Source organism: Nyctereutes procyonoides, unplaced genomic scaffold (genome assembly GCF_905146905.1).
Source record: "Nyctereutes procyonoides isolate TBG_1078 unplaced genomic scaffold, NYPRO_anot_genome, whole genome shotgun sequence".
Classification (NCBI taxonomy): Eukaryota; Metazoa; Chordata; class Mammalia; order Carnivora; family Canidae; genus Nyctereutes; species Nyctereutes procyonoides.
In genome coordinates, this window is record NW_026575049.1 from 55,733,620 (window position 1) to 55,753,876 (window position 20,257).

At 35.4% G+C, this 20,257-nt stretch overlaps 1 protein-coding gene across 5 annotated transcripts in view; it reads right to left on the bottom strand.

Annotated features, from left to right (window-relative positions):
- ASB3 (ankyrin repeat and SOCS box containing 3) overlaps positions 1-20,257 on the bottom strand; it is a 108,598-nt gene that overhangs the window by 22,920 nt on the left and 65,421 nt on the right. For all 5 annotated transcript variants that reach the window (XM_055329164.1, XM_055329167.1, XM_055329162.1 and 2 more), the window contains 4 exons: positions 18,300-18,412; positions 17,573-17,708; positions 13,929-14,106; positions 11,349-11,546 (listed from right to left, as the gene is read on the bottom strand). In XM_055329164.1, coding sequence (XP_055185139.1) covers positions 11,349-11,546; positions 13,929-14,106; positions 17,573-17,708; positions 18,300-18,412 — 625 coding nt within the window. The remainder of the gene's footprint in view (positions 1-11,348; positions 11,547-13,928; positions 14,107-17,572; positions 17,709-18,299; positions 18,413-20,257) is intronic.

Genomic DNA, 20,257 nt, shown 5'->3' on the forward strand with positions numbered 1-20,257 from the left:
TCCACATAGACATGAAATTCCAAAGACAAGGAGGCATGACCTTATTTGAGCTTAGAGGGGTTGGGCCTGAGGATACAATTAGCAGGAAGGTAAAATAAGGGGTTTGAAAAAACAAGTGGTCCTATTATGCAGATGAGTTAATTCGGTAAAGGGGAGTCTCTGATAATAGTTCCCTTCTTGTTGCAGGCTCTCCTTTCCAATGTAAAATTAGGCAGTTATGGGGGAGACAGAGAGTTTTTCTTGCATCTGCTAGGTTTTATTCTTTTAACTCAAAATAATCTTATGCCAAAGTGATACATTTGGGGACCTCTCATCCTGCAACCCTTCATGTGTCTACTGAATGGGGACTAAGGGTAAGGGAGTATTTTACTTTTTAATTTACACCCTCCTGCATGGTTTTTGACTATGAACAGGTAGTGCCCTTAGAATTTAAAACATTCATCTTAAGTAGAGAATTTTAAAAATTATCATTGACTAATAGAAAACTCTCCCCAAATTGTGGGATTTTTGTACGATTAAATATCTACAACAAAATACTTGGAAGCAAAATTAATTAACAAAGTCATCAGGCCTTAAAAGATAGAGGGCTCATTCTAGGAATCTCCCAGATATCATATCTTTTAGCAAGAGTCTTAATTTCTCTTTTAAGTTTACAATGATAAAAACAAGAAAGGCTTTTTTTATGAACAAAAATTTAACTTACAGCTTTATATTTTTAAATTAATCATCTTTATCAAGTACTTTTACAGAATAAAAGTACATTGTTTTATATCGATTCAACTGGTTAGTTGGTTTTTTTTTTTTTAATGTATCATCCAATACTAGTAAGGTGTGGTTAAATTAGCTGAAAATAAGTGTGACCCTTTTCTGAGAGAGCTAACTGGCAAGATACATCAAAAGACGTAACAGCAATTACAAGGGGTACAAGCTCAGCTATATACTATCTATGGAACTCTGAACAAGTTACTTCACCTTTCTGGCACACAGAACTATATAGTATTTCCAAAATAAAATCATATGTAAAGTAAGTTATCATTAAGTTAATTAAAATAAAACATAATTAAATTAGAATAAAACATAATGGGGGTGCACGGCTGGGTTAGTCAGTAGAGCATGCAACTCTTGATCTCATGGTCAAGTTCAAGCCCCATGTTGGGAGTGGAACCTACTTTAAAAAATAAATAAATAAAATAGAATAAACATAAATCTTGGGAATTTATACAAGACAAAATCAAAATGATATTTTGATATTATATCCTATCTGTACAATGTTAACAATAGTGTTATCTGTAACAGACTTTAAAAAGAGAGAAATTACCTAAATGTTTAAGAGAGGAGTGGATAAATATAGAGTATGATATAATCATTAAAAACTGCAATCATGATGGCTGTGTGACCATATTTTAAAAACTGTTTATGCTACAGTTTTAACTATAACAAAGCTCAGTAAAAAGTATATTTTCTATGTACACAACTGTCAAAGAAAAAATGTTATAAAATCATTCTCCTGGGGCACCTGGGTGGCTTAGTCAGTTAAGTGTCTGCCTTCAGTTCAAGTCATGATCCCAGGGTCCTGGGATTGAGCCCTGAGTTGGGCTCTCTGCTCAGTGGGCAGTCTGCTTCTCCTTCTCCCTCTGTGCTCTCTCTGTTTCTGTCTCTCTCTCTCCCTTCCTCCCTTCTCACTCTTCTCTCTCTCTCAAGCAAATAAATAAAAACAAAACAAATCATTCTCCCTTTGAAACTGACATTGCTATTTTAAACAACTATAAATTAAAAAAATATCTCAATCACAGTATTATGGAATCTGAGTAAAAAAGGCATAAAAATTACAGTTAAAACAAATATAAAATGCTTAAGCCACTGTCATATGAAACCAACAACTTCTGAGGACTTATGTATACAATTTGAAATCAAAGTTTTAAAAGCAGTTAAAAATAATAATAAAAATAAAAGCAGTTAAAAAAAAACAAATACATAAGTACACTGTTACTAACTGATGTATATTTTTAAAAACCTATGTAATTCAATCTCCAATTTGTGCTTTTCTTTTTTTAAAGATTTTATTTATTTATTCATGAGAGAGAGAGAGAGGCAGAGACACAGGAAGAGGGAGAAGCAGGCTCCATGCAGGAAGCCTGATGTGGGACTCGATCCTAGGACCTCAGGATCATGCCCTGGGCCGAAGCTGGCGCTAAACTGCTGAGCTACCCAGGGATCTCTGTGCCTATTTTTGGTTAAAATTTTAAACAGTATTTGCCTTACTTTTAGCTATTTACATAATAAGGAGAAAAAAAAATATTGAGGGGTGCCTGGGTGGCAGAGTCAGTTGGACATTCAACTCTTGGTTTTAGCTCAGGTCGTGATCTCAGGGTCCTGAGATGGAGCCCTGGGTGGTAGGTACCATGGCGTCGCACTCTGCACTCAGCTTGAGTCTACACCAATTCTACTACCCAGGAGCCCCCTCTAAAATTTCTTTATAAAAATTAATAGCCTTTTTGCCTGTCTACCATCTCACTATTTTTCCTGATGAGAGGTCTATCATTCATATTATTATTCTTGAAAACAGCCCTGTATGTATGTATTTTTTCCTCTGGTTCTTTTCAGATATAGGAAAACTGAGAAATCTGTTGCCAGCAGTCTTATACTACAAGAAATGCTGAAAGATACACTTCTGACGGATGGTTCTGAACAGTTATCACCAATTTATTTCAACCACTTTGACCTCATTTGACTAGGCTCTCATTATTTTGCCTGCAGTTATTCCTTGCTGCTTCTACTATAGAACAGACAAGCTACACATGGACTGCTGAACAAGTTCCAATAAATATGCAGGTAAACTATGAGAAACTGCTTCACTAAAATGTGATATAGAATTCTCAAGAAGCCTGGCAATTTTCAAGGCATGAGTGTTTACATGTGCAATTCAGGGACTGGCTGAATTCTTCCATCTAGCGCTCTGAAACCATCAATAGCCAAACCACAGATACTTTAGCTCTTAATGATTTAGCTCTTGAAACACATTTTTGCTATAGAATACAAAGGTAAATGAAAACCCTAAATGCAAGCCATTAGATTAAATGCCACAGATGGGTTCTCCAGCCATTTTCTGTTCAGAAAAAACTACAAAACAATTAGTGGCTTTCTTATTAAAATTTCAATATAGCACCCAGGCATGTGGCTCCTGCTAAGAAAATTTTAAGAACAAGGCCAAAAGATAAGTCATTCATCTCTAAAATGTAGGAGAAACATATGCACATACAATTCCTTATAATAACAAAATTAGTATTTATTCTGTACCAGGCACTATGTTAAATGTGTTACATGGAAGATTTGCCTTCATCCTCATAACAACCCTAAGAAGTAAGATCTATCATTATCTCCATTCTAGACACAAAAATTGAAGCTTAGTCCTGAGATGGTAACTGGTGGTATGGGTGTAACATCAAACCAAAATCTACAGTGAATATGATGGCAAATATATGAGACAGCTCTCCTCTAACTATTATGAAAACTGAACACTTCATGAAATAGTCAAATGAAATTGAGGGATACTTTAAGGCCAGATTTATGTTTCCCAAAGTATGTTCCATGGAACACTAGACCCTAAAAATGATCCATATGACAAAGGCTCCATAATGAAAATATTTGAGAAACCCTATATGGCATACAGTAAGGTCAGAAAAGAGAGAACTATATGATGAATTTTTTAAAAGTATGTTAGAAAAAAATAATTATAAATAAAATAGGCTAGTTACATTTTTTAATTAAATGCCAAAATGTCTTCAACCTCCAGACACATCTCAGAAGAATCTTTTTTTTTTTTCCAGAAGAAATATCTCTCCTGATTGAGCCATCCAGGGGTCCCCAGAAGAAATATCTTTAAAATTAAAGAAATGGATCTGTTAAAAAGAAAATCACAGGCATGGCATCGCCTGGGTTAAAGTCCCAAGTCAGTAAACCAAGACTTAAAACCTAACCTAACTGTAGTTTCAACATCCTAAGGAATGTGACCTTTAACCTGAAAACATGGAATTTTCTGGTCAATATTAGAAAACTTACTGATGGATCTTCATTCCCTTAGGAAGGCAACCTTGCCTAAATAATGCATTCCTTGATAATAAGTTCCTGTCTCCTTTTTTTATGCTTTCTGCCTTTAAAAACCTTTTTTGTCTAGTTCAGTGATGATCCCCTCTATTTGCTAGATGGGATGCTGCCAGATTCATGAATCATTTAATAAAGCCAATTAAGATCTTCAAATTTACTCAGTTGAATTTTTTTAACAGGTCCAATTGTTAATCTGAAAAAAGCATAATAGAGTTTAAAATGCCCCCAAAAGTCTATAAACACAAGAACAAAAGTATATTTATAGTAAACCTAAGTTCATCCTATTTTCAAACTTTTCAAACTTATGTAGTTTCATTCTCTTCTTTAGGAATTCACAGACAACCCCATAAGAAAAACTCTTAGAAGCCTTTCAGGAAAAAAATTTAGTGAACCCTGTGTTTCCTGGACTTAATTAACTATAGAACCCCTTATGTCCTATGTAATATCTATTAACAACCTATTGAATTACTATTCTACAAAATACACATTGGAAAACCAGTTATCAGCCTTGGTTTGAACAAGAGCACACTCCTAAAAGGCTTACGTAACTCCCTACTACTACATTTATAGACCCTTTTCTAACAAAACTATCATTTATATGGCATATAATAAACACAAAATTAAATGAATGATCATAAACTTTGTCAGCATGCCCTGAGCTTTTGAGAAAGCTATTAAGAAAGTCTCAAATATATGTGTAAGCTCCAGAAAGAAACACAAGCAACTTCAGTATTCTACATGAGCTTGATTATCATATATTATTGAGCAACAAAAGACACTAGGGCTTAGATAACCCTTGATTAAATTGTAAGTTACATGGACATAAGTATGTGATTCCCTTATTACTTCACTCAAGCCCCAATGAAGAACTAGGAAACTCTCAAAGAGCCTAGGAATTAAATAGTTCATCTTACTTAACGTAAGTATCAAGAGCTAATTGTGACACTGTTATAAAACAGTGAAAATGAACAGATACTAAGAGAAGTTTAAAAACTAAAAAAGTGGGGATCCCTGGGTGGCGCAGTGGTTTAGCGCCGGTCTTTGGCCCAGGGCGCGATCCTGGAGACCCGGGATCGAATCCCACATCAGGCTCCCGGTGCATGGAGCCTGCTTCTCCCTCTGCCTGTGTCTCTGCCTCCTCTCTCTCTCTGTGACTGTCATAAATAAATAAAAAAAAAAATTTAAAAAGTGTCTAGCCCTTATTTTAGTTTTGTACCTTTTTCATCATTCTGCTCTTTGAAATTCAAAATGTGTACAGAAACAGTATCCTGATAACAGAAGCACAATAAAAGGAAATTCAACATGTTAACAAGACTTCTTTTAAACAAACAGAAGCAGGCAAACATCTTGAGCATTTTATGTCCAATTAGCCAACAAAAACATCTAACCAACTTATTAGCTGAATTATCAAAAGGTCATATAGTCAGTTTTACTGAATGGCTCCCAGCCAACAGTTGAAAACAAAATGAAGACATTAGGTTGTCAGGTGTGATATGATCATGAGAGTAGGCACAATTTCTAGAAAACTAATATGATAACAATGATCACTATCAATTAGACAAAATCAAGTCAGTTATGCCACGATCATGTTCTACAGTTATATATAAAAGGCACTGACATTTGTTCAAATTGTACTGTACTTCCTTCCTCCTTCACCCACTCCAGTTAAAGGAGTCTTTTTCTTGTATTTTCTCATTTGAGCTGAATTACTTAACTATGCTTTTCAAAGAACGGCTTTCATGTCACTACAACTGTTAACTTTTTAGCCCCAAAGGACAAGATTGTTTTTTGTACAGTGGTGGAGGAAATACCTTTCCATCATGCCTTGCAGTGGTGAGAAGAGCTAAAGATCACTGCCTCAAATGGAAGCTTATACTCTCAAAGGGATACAGAACAAAAATGTTTCAAAATCCTGAGCTAAAAAGTTAACTTGGCTGAATGAAGCAGAAAACAGTAAGAAGGGAAAACTTAAAACCCAGAGCCATTATTTATATTTATTATTTTCATCACCTTTCTGTATTCATTGTACTATTTGTAAAAGCAGATCAAACTTCACTGAAACACAATAGGGCAACAGTCCAAGAAGGGCCACAAATACTAAATTTCTAGATCTCAGAGAAATACCAAAAAACACACAAATGCAAAAACCAAACTAACATTATTATAAGAACATATGGCTGCTATAAAAATAAAATTTCAAAACTTACACCACTAACCTCATTATCTCTTACCTAATCTCTGAAAATTTGAATATCTAATAATAATTTCAGAAAATAGTCTTCCAAATTAACTCAAATTCTTATTAATAGTTGGTAAATGGAATAAAGAAAATTCATATATTGTTTCATTATAGAAAAACACTTAATAGTTATTTTTAAATGAAAATTATATTCAATTATCCTTTCTTTTTATTTTTTTTTAAAGATTTTATTTATTTATTCATGAGAGACACAGAAAGAGAGAGGGAGGCAGAGACACAGGCAGAGGGAGAAGCAGGCTCCATGCAGGGAGCCCAATGTGGGACTCGATCCCAGGACCCCAGGATCACATCCTGGGCTGAAGGCAGACGCTAAACCCCTGAGCCACCCAGGCATCCCTTATCCTTTTTTTTTTTTAAATGGCAATTCTAATTAATTTTTGTGTGTGACTGTAGAGAACCCAAATCTTTTTTTCTTTTTAAGATTTTATTTTTAAGTAATCTCTATACCCAACGTGGGGCTTAAGCTCACAATCCCAAAATGAAGAGTAGCATGCTCTTCCAACTGAGCCAGCCAGGTGCCCCTTAGAATTCAAATTTTAAGATACATACCTACTGAAAGAAATAACAAAAAATTAACAAATTTTTCAATATTGTTTTTTTCCCCCAGACACTCGGCTAAGTTACCCTCTTGATATACTAAAACAAAACCTACTGGGAGAATGACACCTTTCTTGTTTGATAAGCAAAGTTTTATATGGAGTTCCAAAATAATCCAATGATTCTCACACTGCATGTACAGTGACTGACATGTAAACTAATAGCAGACATTAATTAGCTAATATAAGTTAGTATAGAGGGGATCCCTGGGTGGCTAAGTGGTTTAGCGCCTGCCTTTGGTCCAGGGCGTAATCCTTGAGTCCGGGTAATCGAGACCCATATCGGGCTCCCTACATTGGAGCCTGCTTCTCCCTCTGCCTATATCTCTGCCTCTCCCTCTCTCTGTGTGTCTCTCATGAATAAATAAAATCTTTTTAAAATTTTTTAATCTCTATATTAATTTATTTTTATTTTTTTTAAAGATTTTATTTATCTATCCATGAGAGACAGAGAGAGAGAGAGAGAGAGAGAGAGAGAGAGAGAGAGGCAGAGACATAGGCAGAGGGAAAAGCAGGCTTCATGCAGGGAGCCTGATGTGGGTCTTGATCCTGGGACTCCAGGATAACGCCCTGAGCTAAAGGCAGACAGACGCTCAACTACTGAGCCACCCAGGAGTCCCTGGAGATTAAATTCTAATTGATATTGTTTTCTAGAGAAAAGGAAGATGGCAGGGAGAAAATTAACCTTGATATTTTTTTACTATGGGCCAAAAATTGTACAATGTACTAAAGTCAACTCCTTTACATACACATATTAAATGTGAGCATATGTGATTATGATACTACCATCTCTTAGATTTAGTCCCTTGGGAAAGGTTTCCCCTTCAATTAAATTCCCCACAAAGTAAGTAATAATGACCAAGATGTATCAAAATTAAGTCTATTGCCATGAGTCCCAGGCAAACAAGTGAAAAGTCAAATAGAAAGACTATGTACCCTCATAAAATGAGTATTTTGATGTTTTAAGCTTTTTTCCTATAGGTTAGTAAATAGTATCTTCCAATGACTTTTCTCACTGAAAAAAAAATCCACCTTATTAATTAAGAACACATTTAGTCCAATTAAAAGCTCCTACATGGGAAGAAAATCCTGGGCGGCTCAGCGGTTTAGCGCTGCCTTCAGCCCAGGGTGTGATCCTGGAGACCCGGGATCAAGTCCCACGTCGGGCTCCCTGCATGGAGCCTGCTTCTTCCTCTGCCTGTGTCTCTGCCTGCCTCTCTCTCTCTCTCTCTCTCTCTCTCTCTGTCTCTCATGAATAAATAAATAAAATCTTTTTAAAAAAAATAGCTGATAAGCCCTTTTAAAGCCACCAAACCGGATTTCAACTGTGGTCTATAGGGTCACTTCACAGAGCAAAACTTCCCAGAGTAGCAAAAACAAAGCTTGTTAGCTCATGTCTGTGACAAAGGACCACTGTACAGCATACTGCTGCTTCTTTACTCAGTTTTCAGCAGTTTGATTATTCTTGAGCATGCCCCCCCCTTTTATTTTGGCTTTATCCTCTATCAGTTTACTGAACTTGCTAAATCTATAAATGTTTATCTTTTATCCAATGTTGGGAAGCTTTTGCCATTATGAGTTCACATAATTTTCCTGCAACAACCTCCCCTCTTTTTCTGGACTCTAATAACATAAATATCAACCCATTGAAATTGTCCCTCAGGACCCTAAGGCTCTGTCCTTTTTTATTTCCCCCAATCTTTTCTTTCTGTTCTTCTGTTTGGATAATTTCTATTGGTTTATCTTCAAGTTAAATTGACTCTTTCCTCTGTCAGTTCCATTCTGCTATAGAGCCCAGGTAGAGAAATTTTCATTTCAGATACTCTATTTTCCGGTTATAAAATCTCTACGTGCCTCCTCTTCTAGAGTTTTTATTTCTCAGTTGAGAATTTCTACCTTTCCATTTATTTCAAGTGTGTTTACTTTAAATAGCACATCATAATAGCTGCTTTCAATTACTTGATATTTCCAACAGCTAAATTATCTCAGGTTTGACACCTGTTAATTCTTTTCCTCTGAAAACTGAGTATAGTTTACTGTTTCCTCACAAGTCAAGTAATTTTAGACTATATCCTAGATATTATGATGTTATTATTGTGTAAGCCCTGTGCCCTGTGGCCTGTCATAATCCTTAGAAGAATACTGACTTTTGCTTGTTTATTTTAGCAGGTATATAACCTAGTCAGTTTAGATTGCAATTTCTGTTTCACGTTCTACAGACTGAGGTTCCAATGTCAATTCAGTCTTCAAAGCCTTTGCTATGCTATTTTGTGTCGGGTCCCATGAAATGTGCCACTCAGGGGTTACTCTGAGACTTGGGTGACAGTTTAAATCTTATTTTCAATAATCTGGGACTGTCACTCAAAGCCTGGGGTGACCTTGGGACTTATGCAGATTTATAGAGTATCAGGCAGTGCTCTTCTCCAGCTCTCTTCTCCAGAATTCCCCTCACACTCTCTGTCCCATAGGGTTCAATTTACCCGATTCTTCAGGCCAGAAAACCTTAATTTTAAGGTGTTTCAGGATTAATAGGGCCACTGAGTCATATAGTTTAATTCAAACTACATTTGGGATGCCTGGATGGCTCAGTGGTTGAGCATCTGCCTTCGGCTCAGAGCATGATCGCGGAGTCCTGGTATGGAGTCCCGCATCGGGCTCCCCACAAGAAGCCTGCTTCTCCCTCTGCCTATGTCTCTGCCTCTCTCTCTTTTGTGTCTCTCATGAATAAGTAAATAAAATCTTAAAAAAAAATCAAACTAGTACCTGATGAGGCATGAGCTTAGCTGCTATTCCTCCAAAAGGTAAAATGAAGGCCAGAAAAGACTATCATTACATTGGACAAAGACACATACAAACTATCTAAAACCATTATGTTCTAATGTAATTTTTTAAAAGTAAAAGTCTGACCTAAGAATAAAATATAATGAAGATAGATACATATAAAGACAGACAACTAAAACAACTAAAGTCATCAATGCCACCCTACTGAAGAAAAACTAGAAGTGTTAAGAAAGACAAAACTTGAAGGGTTACACAACAAGCTACTATGAAATCATGAAAGTGATGCATAGAGTAGGTCCCAGATACTCAGATTCAGCAAAGCCCCAAATATTCAGACTACAACATATATCTAGAAGCTTACATTCAGAAGAAATGAAATGAACTACTATTTTAAATAGCAAATATTTTAAAATGCTAGAATGAAAAGCCTAGTAAATAAATTTTAATAGATATTTCAATTAAATTGTGGAGAGCTGTCCATAATAGTAAATTCAGGAGAGCCAATGAAATCTGGGGTATGCTTACAACCTCTTCTGTGTCATTAAAAACAAGAGTGTCTATCTGCATATTCCATTCCATTCCATTAATAGATGGACATAGCCTTATTTTTACTATCCATTTTAAGGCCTTAGGAGTCTTATAGACAAGTACTGGCCAGAAGCTAATAAAACATCAGTAATTCTTAATTTATTCTACTTTACAGGATCACAGAAGATTATTAGCAAAACAAACATTTTACTTTTTAATTACCCTGACTCACATAAAGAAATGCCACATACTAAATACATCAAAAGTACAATAATATTTACAAAACTAAAGTTTCATTTTTAGGCTAAGAACAAGTCTTACAAATTTCGAATGGTAAGTAACTTTAAACACAACCAATGCTTTGATAAAGTCATTTTAATTCTTTTTCCATCCCCCAGCTATACTAAAGTATAATTTACAAAAAAGATTTTAAGATATTTAAAACATACAACATAATAATCCCTAAATATACACACTGTGAAAGGATTCCCCCCCATCGAATTAACACATCCATCACGTCACATATTTACCTTTTTTTAGTGAGAGTTTAAATTCTATTCTCTTAGCAAATTTCATTTACACAATACAGTGTTATCAACTATAGTCATGTTATATATTAGATCCTCATCATATGACTGAATGTTTTAATTCCTGAATTGCCTTAAAAACCAAGAATTATCAAAGAAATTTATTTTTTAATGTTTTATTTTTAAGTAGTCTCTACACTTAACAAGGGGCCTAAACCCACAACCCCAAGAGATGAAGAGATGCAACATTTCTAGGCACTCCATTAACTGAGTCAGCCAGGCGCCCCACCCTCCATTTACTTTAATACACTGAAAGTACTCTCTGAAGTTGCTACAGTTAAAAATATAATCCATATCCAAAAAGAGAAGAGAAAAAAACCTGACATTATCACTTCATTTTTACTGTACTTTGGCAGAATAAGGTACATCCTAGAGGGTTGTTTTTAAGTCAACAATTTAGCAATGTGAGATACTAAGTTTCATCAAAGAAGATCACTTGGAAATACATCTCCATATAGCAAAAAAGAATAAAAATACAGCAAAAATACATACTCCTTTTGGAAAGCCATACACATGGGAGAACTGAATCCAAAGATGAGACACATCTGGGCATCTGGACTGTAGCCATGCTGTAGTAACATTTCTAGGCACTCTTCATGCCCTCCAAACACTGCTGAATAAACGGGACTCACTTTGTCTGGCCCAGTGTCACAAACGCGATTGGTAAGGGGTATTAGTAAGTCCAAGATTCTGTAACCACACAAATTCAGGAGCATTTAATGTATATGTACATGAATACAAGCAACATTTCTACAATACATATGTTAAGAGTCACCCACTGATTGATTTAAAGTATTTCTGTCTCCTACCTACATTAAATTATTACAAGTTGTACACTCCAAAATGTTACCCTTACTACTGTTGCTTTTATACAAAGGTCCTTACATATATCTAAAACAGAATTAAATAATATTACCATGAGTAAACAGGGAACAGGTTGTCCTTATTTTTTCACTATTTACCTTGACACCACCATCACCTACTCCCCCCAAATCAAATTTTCTGTTACATATTTTAGGATCCAGTAATTTAAAACTTCATTATACCACAGATATAAGTTTATATCAAGAAAATAATTTTCCTTCTTAAAGGAAAAAGTTTTACTTTTTTTTTTTTTTAAAGTGTTGAGCTTTTTTTTTCTTAAAGACTTTATTTATTCATGAGAGACACAGAGAGGCAGAGATACAGACAGAGGGAGAAGCAGGCTCCTCGCAGGAAGCCCAATGTGGGACTCGATCCCAGGACTGGAATCACGCCCTGAGCCAAAGGCAGACACTCAACCACTGAGCCACCCAAGCGTCCCAACTTTTACTTTTGTTAAATAAAACTAAAGTTTTCCTTTTCTCATTAATAAGAATTTTTAAAGGTGGTGAGTAACATAAAGTGAATAGTATTTTCATGAGGAGGAAATAAGAACTTCTGCTAAAATATTCTATTATCTGAAAAGAATATGAGATCTTTAAAAACTAAGGCAGATTTATAAAGAAACTGGTTGCTAAGTAGAGGAAGTCCAAAAGAAAATCATTAAAACCTAAGTTCCTAGATTATTTGTAAACTTGCTTCCAGGACTCAGCTGGAAAGAAAGGACTAGTCTACTCTTCTAAAGTTTAAAAATAAAACTGGGGTTCCCTGGGTGGCTCAGCGGTTTAGCGCCTGCCTTTGGCCCAGGGCACGATCCTGGAGTCCCGGGATCGAGTCCCACGTCGGGCTCCCAGCATGGAGCCTGCTTCTCCCTCTGCCTGTGTCTCTGCCTCTCTCTCTCTCTGTATCTATCATGAATAAATAAATCTTAAAAAAAATAAAATAAAAACCTTTAAGGATAGATAGGTCAGCTATGAAATCCCCCCTCTTTCTGGGAAAAGAAAGGCAGGTTTACTCCAAAGCTACTTTCCTTTTGTAAGGTAGGCTTAAGATGATAACATTTAAGTAGAATTTAAACTCACAGAAGGCGTTACACTAGAAGTAGTCTATGGAAGAAACTGTCATGACAAACAGAATTCCCAAAATTGAGGACAAATCCCAAGAGGGTTTTGGTATCAATGTAAAGTTTATCATATAACTGTACCTAACACTTATGTTTAAATAACAACCAAGAATTTTAAGAAAAATACCAAATCTTAAAACCTAAGTATTCTGTTAAAATAAAGTATCTGTTTAATGTCCCTTAATAAATGGGTTTAACTTTTAAAAATGAGTTGGAAAAATTATACAAGGTGCAAAAATACTTACAAATATCTTTGAGGAAACAGTAAAATACTGTGCCACCTAGTGTCAAACTAACCAAATTACAGAATTTGGTTGCAATCATAAGTAACGACAATTTCTCTACTATTTTTAAATTAAACAACTATAAAACTATTAGTTTAGAATTATGACTCTAAATACTTTAAACATATATTTTTAAAGCTATTCATTGTATATTTATGTTAAGATGGGCTACCATATTCTCACAGGTATAACCAGGTCATCAGCTTCTAAGATTCCTGGAACCCCCAATTTCATGGAGTTCCAACTTTCTTCCTCTCTCCAGAAAACAGAAAAAAATTCAAAAAAATTTTTTGGCTAAGGAAAAAGAGTAATAGAAGCAGGGAAAAGTATCAACCTGGACTTGAGATCAGATAAAGAGAAGTCCAGTAAAAGGATCAAGATGGGAGAACTGTAAAACCCAAACAAAAGAAAGACTCGACCCAAAAGGGGTCACAAATTCAAAAGCTTTCTGAGGTCAGGGAGGTATCATAAATAAGTTGAATAAGGTCAATGGATCAAGAACTAAAGACAGCTGGAATAAAACCAAAGCAGAGAAGAGCATGGCCACAGCTTGAGCAATCAAAGGAAAGACTTAACACCCTGAGGATGCCCCAAAATTCCGTCTGTAGCCACTCTGCTCACACAAGACTAAGAGGAGCTGGGGTTGCACAGGGAATACACGGGGGTAGGGCTACTCATACAGTAGGCTGGCAGAGAAGGGAATACCAAGGATTTTGCCTAGAAACAAAGGGCCTGGCCCAGAAGATTTATTCCTTATTACATTTTGATTATGATACCATTTTTATTTTCTCTTTTAATACTTACTTTGTATGGCCCATTTGTGCAGCTGCATGAATAGGTAACTGCCAATTGTCCTCATTACAGTAAAGATCAGGATCTGCACCACTGGACACCAAAAGCTCGACACATTCTATGTGGCCCTCTTGAGCAGCAATGAACAAGGGAGTAGCTTTGTCCAATGCTTGACAATTAACATTTGCACCTAATACAAAATATAAGATTTAACAGATAATCCTAATTTATGGGGGGAAAAAGTGATTAACATAAATTTCAAAACAGCTGTCTTAAAAGGGTTTTATAGTACAATAGTTTTTCCAACCCCAGTGGATACTGTTGTGTAAACACTGATTTTCCACGTTTGCTGATAATCATTTAAATTGTGCTTAAAAAAAAAAGTGCTTTTATGTTAACAAGGAAACAAGTGATTAGTATTTTAGAATTCATTTTTAAGTTAAAACAAAAATCTTATTCAATGAAGGAATCATTTCATTCCAATCTGTGCTCCAGCAAGTACTCTGTGGGTCCAATAAGTAATCATTGAAAAGGGAAAAATGCAAACCATCAAATATGGGTAACATGTTTGATTATTACAGAAAAAGAGAAGAGAAATCTAAATTATAAGACATTATAAATGCCATTAATCAATTCAGGCTGAGATCTATGAAAAAAAAATTCCCCTAGATATGATATACCTTGTGGCTATGCCTTAAAACTAATGTTGACTATATTCTTCATTATATCTCTTTTCTTCATGACCATAGCATGATAGAACCTTATAATGAAAGGGAAAATGTCTAGTTAAATGGGTTTCTGAGATGATTTTTAAAAAACAAAAATTAATCAATTATTTAAATGCCAGTGCATTAAGATGTAAAAAAGTTGAAAGTGATCACTTTTTCTGAAGGCTTTAAAAATAGCTAATTTCCCTCAATTTTTTTTAATTTCCCTCAATTTTTCTCATTGACAAAGTGTGTTAAATATGCTAAGTATGGTGTCATTACATGACTGTGAGAATTTTTAAATTTCTCTAATATGTCTCAGTGGAAAAGTCCTCTTCAAAACAAGGGAAAAAACTATCTTTTTGAAAGGATGTTCCATAAATGCACCTGGAATAAACCACAGCCTTAAGATAGGTAAAAACTATGCAAAACACAAATAGCGAATTAAGGGATTTTATGGAACTTGCAGAAATTCCAAATGGACACTCAACACATTCAGACAAGTAGAATGTTCCTGACTTATACAAGGTGGATGCTTCACCTACCATCAGCCTCAGAAAGAAGGGAACACTAATTACTGAGAAAAGACTAAGTCAAGAAAGAAATCTACTTAACTTTCCTTTTTAAGCAATATTTCATTTTGATTGAAACTTTCAAACTATCAAAAAGAACAAGGAACCAGGATCTCTAAAATTACAGGAAGAAAAGTTAGAAAAATGACAGATAATCCACTGAAAAGAAAATAATTTTAACAAGTTAGGAACATAAAGCTGCATTATAAACATACCTACATACCTCTTTCAATTTGCTGTTCATAACTATTCAGACGGGGGAAGAAAGGAACAAAGCAAAACAAAACAGGTGCCTAGCATTAAAGAACAAAATAAAATGGAACAGGTGCTTATAGTATTCTGGGAGACATGCTAGGCATGAAGAAACAGTCATTAAGGTGCTGTTTAACCTTTTATTCTAAATATTAGTTACACACTAATAATTAGAACTTAAAGGACTGAAAGCCATAAAATGAATTAGGACAGCCTCAGGAAGACAAGTCACATGAGAAGAAAACCTGTTTCTAAGCCCTAATTCTGCCAGTAAATATTTTCTAGATCTTTGGCAAGGCACTTAAACACTCAGGGCCTATGATTCTCAATCTAAAAACATACATGTTGAGACACCTGAATGGCTCAGCGGTTGAGCACCTGCCTTTGGCATAGGGCGTGATCCTGGAGTCCCGGGATCAAGTCCCACATCAGGCTCCCTGCACGGAGCCTGCTTCTCTCTCTGCCTCTCTCTCTGTATGTGTCTCTCATGAATGAATAAATAAAATCTTTAAAAAATAAAATAAAATAAAAACATGTTTAAATAAGTGATTTTGAAGATTCCTCTCAATGCTAAGATTTACAGACTCAATATTTGTAACAGATACCTTAATTTGGCACTTAATATTTCTTCGCTCCAGGGCACCTAGGTCACTCAGTCTGGTTAAGCACATGCAGGACTCAATCCCAGGACCGGGATCATGACCCAAGCCAAAGGCAAACGCTCAACCACTGAGCCACCCAGGTGCCCCTGATCTCAGAGTCCTGGTATTGAGCCCCACATCAGGCTCCCTGCTCAGTGGGGAGTCTGCTTCTCCCTTTCCCTCTCCCTCCCTCCCCCTTTTCATGCTCCTCTCTCTCTCTCTCTCTCTCTCCCTCTCCCTCAAATAAATACCTTAAGAAAATTTTTTTTCTTTGCTCCAAACTTCAACTTGAGCATTTGAAGTTTGTAAGGAGAAAGCAGAAATAAGAACTATGTACTTTGCTGTTACTTTGCTGTCTAAATAAACTTTGTTTTATATATTTGGAGGTAACTTTTTTTTTTTTTTTTTAAGTAGGCTCCATGCACCCAACATGGGATGGGGCTTGAACTCACATAAGCCTGAAATCAAGACGTGAGCTAAGATCAAGAGTCATACACTTAACAAACTGAGCCACCCAGGCACCCTTGGAGGTAATTTATGAAAAATCTAAGTATGACAGACATATATAAAAAGGGTAGGTATTTTTTAAAATTTTTTTTGACCTACTGGCAAATCTAGTGTATTTCCCATCTACTCTTAACTATCCATGCTTCATCAGGTTATTTACTGTGAGTGAATACACAGTGTTTGGAGGAATTTAAAAGCCCTTACATAACAAACATTCCTGGTCACAGAAATGTTATACAGCAAAAGAATGCCACCTCAACATCATCTTCTCCAATGTGCAATGTTTGTCACAAAGAAACCCTTAGCAATTTTATGTTGCTATTAACATCATAAAGTGTAAACAAGCTTTCAAACAAAAACATACAAATAATCATACAATTCATCAAAACATACAACTCGAAGGTTTAATATACAAAATAGCTACCTAGGGGATCCCTGGGTGGCTCAGCGGTTTGGTACCTGCCTTTGGCCCAGGGCGTAATCCTAGAGTCCCAGGATCGAGTCCCACATCGGGCTCCCTGCATGGAGCCTGTTTCTCCCTCTGCCTATGTCTCTGCCTCTCTGTGTGTGTGTGTGTTTCTAATGAATAAATAAATAAAATCTTTAAAAAACAAACAAAATAGCCACCTAATAAATTAATTAAGATTATATAGTCTTAGGCCCTAGAAAGTTGGAACTGCTTAGGTCCCCATAAGCGAGAAAAGACCCATCATTCAACTTGCCAATAAACCTGCTTTGGTGATAGATCATTATGTTCCTCCTCAGATAAATTAGTAGCTGTGCATCACATTATGTTAGTAATAGACACTTAGTAACCAGACTTATAAATCAACATGTATGTACTCTTATTTACCACTAACATAAAACCATAAATTTCACAACCTGATTTATATCTGGTCAAGAATTATACTTCCTAGGAAGACACACAGTTAAAAGTCAAGATCTTAACAGTGCAAAGGCTAATGGATTAATCTTACCCGATGAAATAAGTATGCTCAAGCTTTCTAGCTTGCCATACTGAGCAGCAACAAATAAAGGTGTGATTCCAAAGTCATCTTGGCATTCCTTGTTTGCTCCTTTTTTAAGAAGCAATTTTATGATCTCAGCATTTTCCTAAAGCACAGATTCATATTTTAAATGGGAGAAAACAAAGAAAATAGAAGGTATCTCTTTTCTTATTGCTATGTTTTGGTTTTTTTTCATCCTCACTAAAGGAAAAATTTTTTTAAGTATATTGTTCAATGGGAAGGAAGTATTAAACAATCAGATTATTCTATACCTTTTGTTGGCCCATTAAACATAAACAGATCAAACACTGATCTCTAAGAATTATATAATTCGTTTAAAGCCTGTAAAACTAGTTTGCTAGGCCAAGCACTAAAGAGTTACCACAATTTCTAAACAGTTATAAATAAAATGCGCCATTGCTCCTTATCAACTTATATCCCAAATATTCTGTTGGTCTCTTAACTATGCTATCAACATATGAAAAACTCAGATAATCCCTGAAGCCCAAAGCTGCTGGAACTACTAGAGCAGTTGGCTTATTCAGAATGATCATTAGCATTTAGACTGCCTTTTCTGTACTGCACTAACCATCATAAATCACAGGCAAGTAGGAAGCAAAAACTGTATAGAACTGTCATTTTAAAAGGGTAAAACACATAATTTACATGGAAATGAAATAATAAATTCAGAGGTTACCTGAAAAGTAGCCTGGTGCAAAGCATTCCATCCACACATAGAATGGGATCCATTAACATTTGCTCCATGTCGAAGCAACAGCCTTAACACATCTATCTGTCCATTTTCAACAGCTGCAATACAGCAGTCAAAACAATTATTGTCAGTACAAAGGCAAGTTTGTAAACTGGACACTATGGTGATGTTCTCATCACTTATTCACCATGGAACTCACAATGCTGTGATCATTTCTATCAAGAAATCAAAACACATACTCCCTATGCAATACCAAAACATTTATCACAATTGTCTTAGCCCAAACCTATTAACATATACCATCCTTTCTGTGAACAAACAAAATTATTTTCAATCCTATTTAAAAGATACAGAGGAAACGGAAGCAAGAGGCAAACCTTTATTTTCTATGCTAATGAAGACGATGTTTCTATTTTGTTAAAAATGCAATTGGGAGAGGGATGGGGTGAACAGGTCAGAAGAAACAGCACCAGACTGAAGAACAGTCTCAATAGGATTGAAAGATTTGCTATTATTACCATTTGACCACAAATAACAATAGTCACTAGCAAACCGAAAAAGCAACACTGTAAGTTCTGCATCATAGATATTTTTTTACCATCATAAACGATAATGATTGTTTAAAAGGACTTTTTGTATCAATCAATGAAAATACAGTAAAACTGTGCTTATCTGACAAGGGGACTCCACATAACGTAAAGAGTATTATTAAAGAACTACATGTCACTTAACCACAGTAACTGAAACTAATGGCTCCCAAGATGATGCTAAAGTAGATCCTTTGAAGAACAGTTTGCATGCGCATAGGTATCTAAAAATGGTTTACCCTTTTACCAATTTCACCAAATTATTCTACTTTATCTTATGTACTGAATTTAACATGAGCCCAACATAAGTGTCACCTAGTATCAGATACATATAACAATTTATAAATCCTACCTTGTGAGAAAAAACATAAGGAGTGATATCACTAAGTTGATACACCACACAAGTGAGACTAAACTTCCCAAAATGTTATTTACCACAAAACTGTGCACTGAGGGTGGCAATGATTCTGGAGGAGTTAATGGAGGAAAAAAAAATGGAATGCTAAAAACAGAGGTATATAGTACTTGATAAAATAAGTACACACACAAATATACCTTTAGCAAATAAGGTACAAGGTGAATGATGTAGGTATGAGACTACTGTTAAGACTTATTGGAATTGTAAGTTTGGGGAAGAGCTATCAGAAAGTGTATAAGAAGGTCTGACTTCATATGCTTGGTAATGAGAAAGGTGGTTTGAAAAGCAAGTATGATTTTTTTATTTCATTTCAAGCATATATTTATTCCTTCTATTACAGTTACAGGTAAGAAGTAAATGAAATCAACAACTTTCAGTACACTAGACTTTTAAATGAAAGGCCACACATGAAAAACGCTAGCACACACAGAACAGGGAAGATAAAACATTTAAAAGTAGAAAACAAGAAATGGTAAGCATATTCATTATTACTAAAGATAAATAACATGTCACTGATATTCTATTAGTTTTGTATACTGAATTTATAGAAAAGTTTCCCCGTAAGTTCTGTAGTCCAGAGTTCTCTTATCAGAGGAGGTTTCAGAAATGTGATGGTTCAGAAACCACCATGGTTGAAACAGTACCACTGTAATAGATGTTTAACATATCTTATTTCTAAGTTAACATTCAGAGCATTTTACCAAGAAAAGAACAACAGTTTTTCAAGCTATTTGTCTATAATCAATCTAAAGTCAATCTAATTTTGGGTGGAGGTCATAAGAGAAAAGGGAGAAAATCTGTTTCATATCCAATTCATACATCATTATCAGAGATTGTCGGCAAAAATCATTCTCTGGCCAGACCCTGAGTTGAAGATTATCAGGTTGTTGGCAGTGATATATGATGCAGGATAAAGATGTTTGTTTTTCATGAGTTAG